This window comes from Rutidosis leptorrhynchoides, chromosome 11, assembly GCF_046630445.1.
Source record: "Rutidosis leptorrhynchoides isolate AG116_Rl617_1_P2 chromosome 11, CSIRO_AGI_Rlap_v1, whole genome shotgun sequence".
Taxonomy (NCBI): domain Eukaryota; kingdom Viridiplantae; phylum Streptophyta; class Magnoliopsida; order Asterales; family Asteraceae; genus Rutidosis; species Rutidosis leptorrhynchoides.
In genome coordinates, this window is record NC_092343.1 from 13,139,283 (window position 1) to 13,141,706 (window position 2,424).

Consider the following 2,424-nt stretch of genomic DNA (forward strand, 5'->3'; position numbering starts at 1 on the left):
GCTGTAGATGTATATCTCTTCCTATTTTTCAAGCTTGTGTATTCTGTATAAATTGTATCATGTGTTATCAATGAAAATCACGATTGTTTAAACCTTTCACTACGTACCACAAAGTCCATATAATAAACGTAGCCCAAAAGCGTGCAACACACGGGCTTTGCCCACTAGTGTAATGTAAGGTTGATTAGGAAGTTTGTTATAACATTTTTTCTGATGGTAAATCCGAAAAAAATAATGAATTATAAACATAGCATGTAAAATTATATATAGATAGGCAAAAGGACAGCAGATAAAATGTTGTCTAGGTTGGATTAGTCAAAAGCATTGTGAGAATGGTTCAACAACTGTTAACTAAGCTTAATCAAAATTTTCGTCGATAAAATTTAATTACATAGCCTGAACATATTTCTGTAGTTCACTATATTTGTAACACAGTGATTTTATCTGATAACAAAAATTCCTTTGATGATTTTCAACATACTCCGTAACAGTTACTATGTCTAACATCTGGCCATATTAATATCGTTGATTGTTGATATTAATAATAATAAATATCGATATACAATTGATCTACATGTTATGTTATTATGAGAATTCAGAACATGATTTCAATAGCATTTATGTCAAAAGTCAAAACCAACACACAAATAACAATGCAATGCATAATAATAAATTACTTGAAGAAAAACTAAAAATTTAAGAATATAATAAATTGGACAGCATTTTCACTTCATATATTCCTTGCAAACAGCTGATGGATCGAGTAGATTTCAACTCTTACGATCTCCAAATCTATCTTGCAATGTGTGCATCACGTTCATCGTTGATCAAGCAGAAGTAGTGATTCTGTGTAAGAGGTAAAAGAGTAACAACCGAAATAAAATCCTAGTTGGTTGAACTGTTTCGAATTGGGTTCATAAGCTACAAGCTGAGACTGCGCATCTACAGATCGACCCTCTACTAAATCTTCGCCATACTTTTCGATTATAAGTTGGTCGTTATCCCTGAATCCCACTACTTTCCACCTCCAATGAGTAATTGGTAAGGTGGTAAAAGTGTAGAGCTTGATAAACGATTTTGAATCATGGTCCATCAACCACACGTGATAACGTCTTTTTGAGCCATATCGAAAAACACCAATAGACTCTCTTAGCTTGAATATTTCAAATTGCGTGCGGGCTATCTTACGTGGAACATGTATTTTTGTGAATTTTTCGCTTGCCAAATCGAACGACATCATCATATAATCACGCATACACAAAGCATGCCAGTAAACAAACCCATTTAAACCAACTGAAGTTTTACTCCACAATTTAACTTCGATCCATTTACTAGGAAATTTGGTTAACGGACGTCTCCAAATCCCTCCGCTTAACGTAAATATCTCAAATCGCAAAAGTGTACGTTCGTATCCAACATTATAATCATATGGAAGCTTAACCGAATTTATTCTGATAATCTTAGGGTCAAGAGACTTAGGACAAACCCCAAAACCAATATTAACATGCTTATAATAAGGTGCATCAATTGTTACTGATTTTCTTATACAAGGATTCCAAATAAGGTAACGTTAATAACAATCTTTTTTACGAAAATAAAAACCAGTAAAGCAAAGCAAACCATAAGAGCTACCAACAAACTCTAAACATTCGTTATTTAGAAGTCGGTTAAAGGACTTAGGATACCTCACTGAAATCATGTGTTGGGGGAAAGTATCATCATCATCAACTATCCTACAATACTCTCCTTTTTTAGTATCATCTTCGTACAACCTTAAAAAAAGACGTTTTCGTTGAGCCTGGCGGACAATGAAATCGGAACTAAATTCAGAGCTATCAATCAAAGACTTCCATTCTTTTGAGACGGATCGAAATCGAATCAATGATTTAGCAGGAAGATGACAAAATATCTTGATTTTAATTTCCGAAGGTATGTAGTTGGACATCGTTTTTCGTTTTTTGGTCATGTTTTTTGCTTTGCAGTACGTAAAGGTAACCCTACACCTACAGCGATGGTAAAAGCCGGGTTTAGTTCGATATAATAAGATGACAGCGATTGGAGTGAATAATAGGTTATTTGGTACTATGAAATTGGTCATGAGAAGAATGGCCCAATTTTTTGGCCCAATATAAATATAAAATGTATAATAACATTAGATGAATGGAAGTTCTGAAAACGTCTTTCAAAAAACTACTCTCCTCTGAGTCCTCTCTCAAAACATGACCTTTTTTCAAAGACAAAATTGTGCCAATAGTCCTTCATGTTTGTATCAAATTATTGTGTGGTTAATTTTTTTTTTTTCCGACCTAGATGACGCTCAACTATCAACTTTCGACATGGATGACCCAACCACTTACTCCCATTAGTTTTTTTACGTTAAGTATGCTCACGTGCCAAGCACGTGAAGGTAATTTCGTCCACACA

At 34.1% G+C, this 2,424-nt stretch overlaps 1 protein-coding gene across 1 annotated transcript; it reads right to left on the bottom strand.

Annotated features, from left to right (window-relative positions):
- Positions 1-817: 817 nt before the first annotated feature.
- Positions 818-1,945, bottom strand: LOC139874319 (F-box only protein 8-like). Its single transcript, XM_071861764.1, has 2 exons — positions 1,686-1,945; positions 818-1,541 (listed from the first exon to the last, which is right to left on the bottom strand). The coding sequence occupies exons 1-2, from the start codon at positions 1,943-1,945 to the stop codon at positions 818-820; spliced, it is 984 nt and encodes a 327-aa protein (XP_071717865.1).
- Positions 1,946-2,424: the final 479 nt, after the last annotated feature.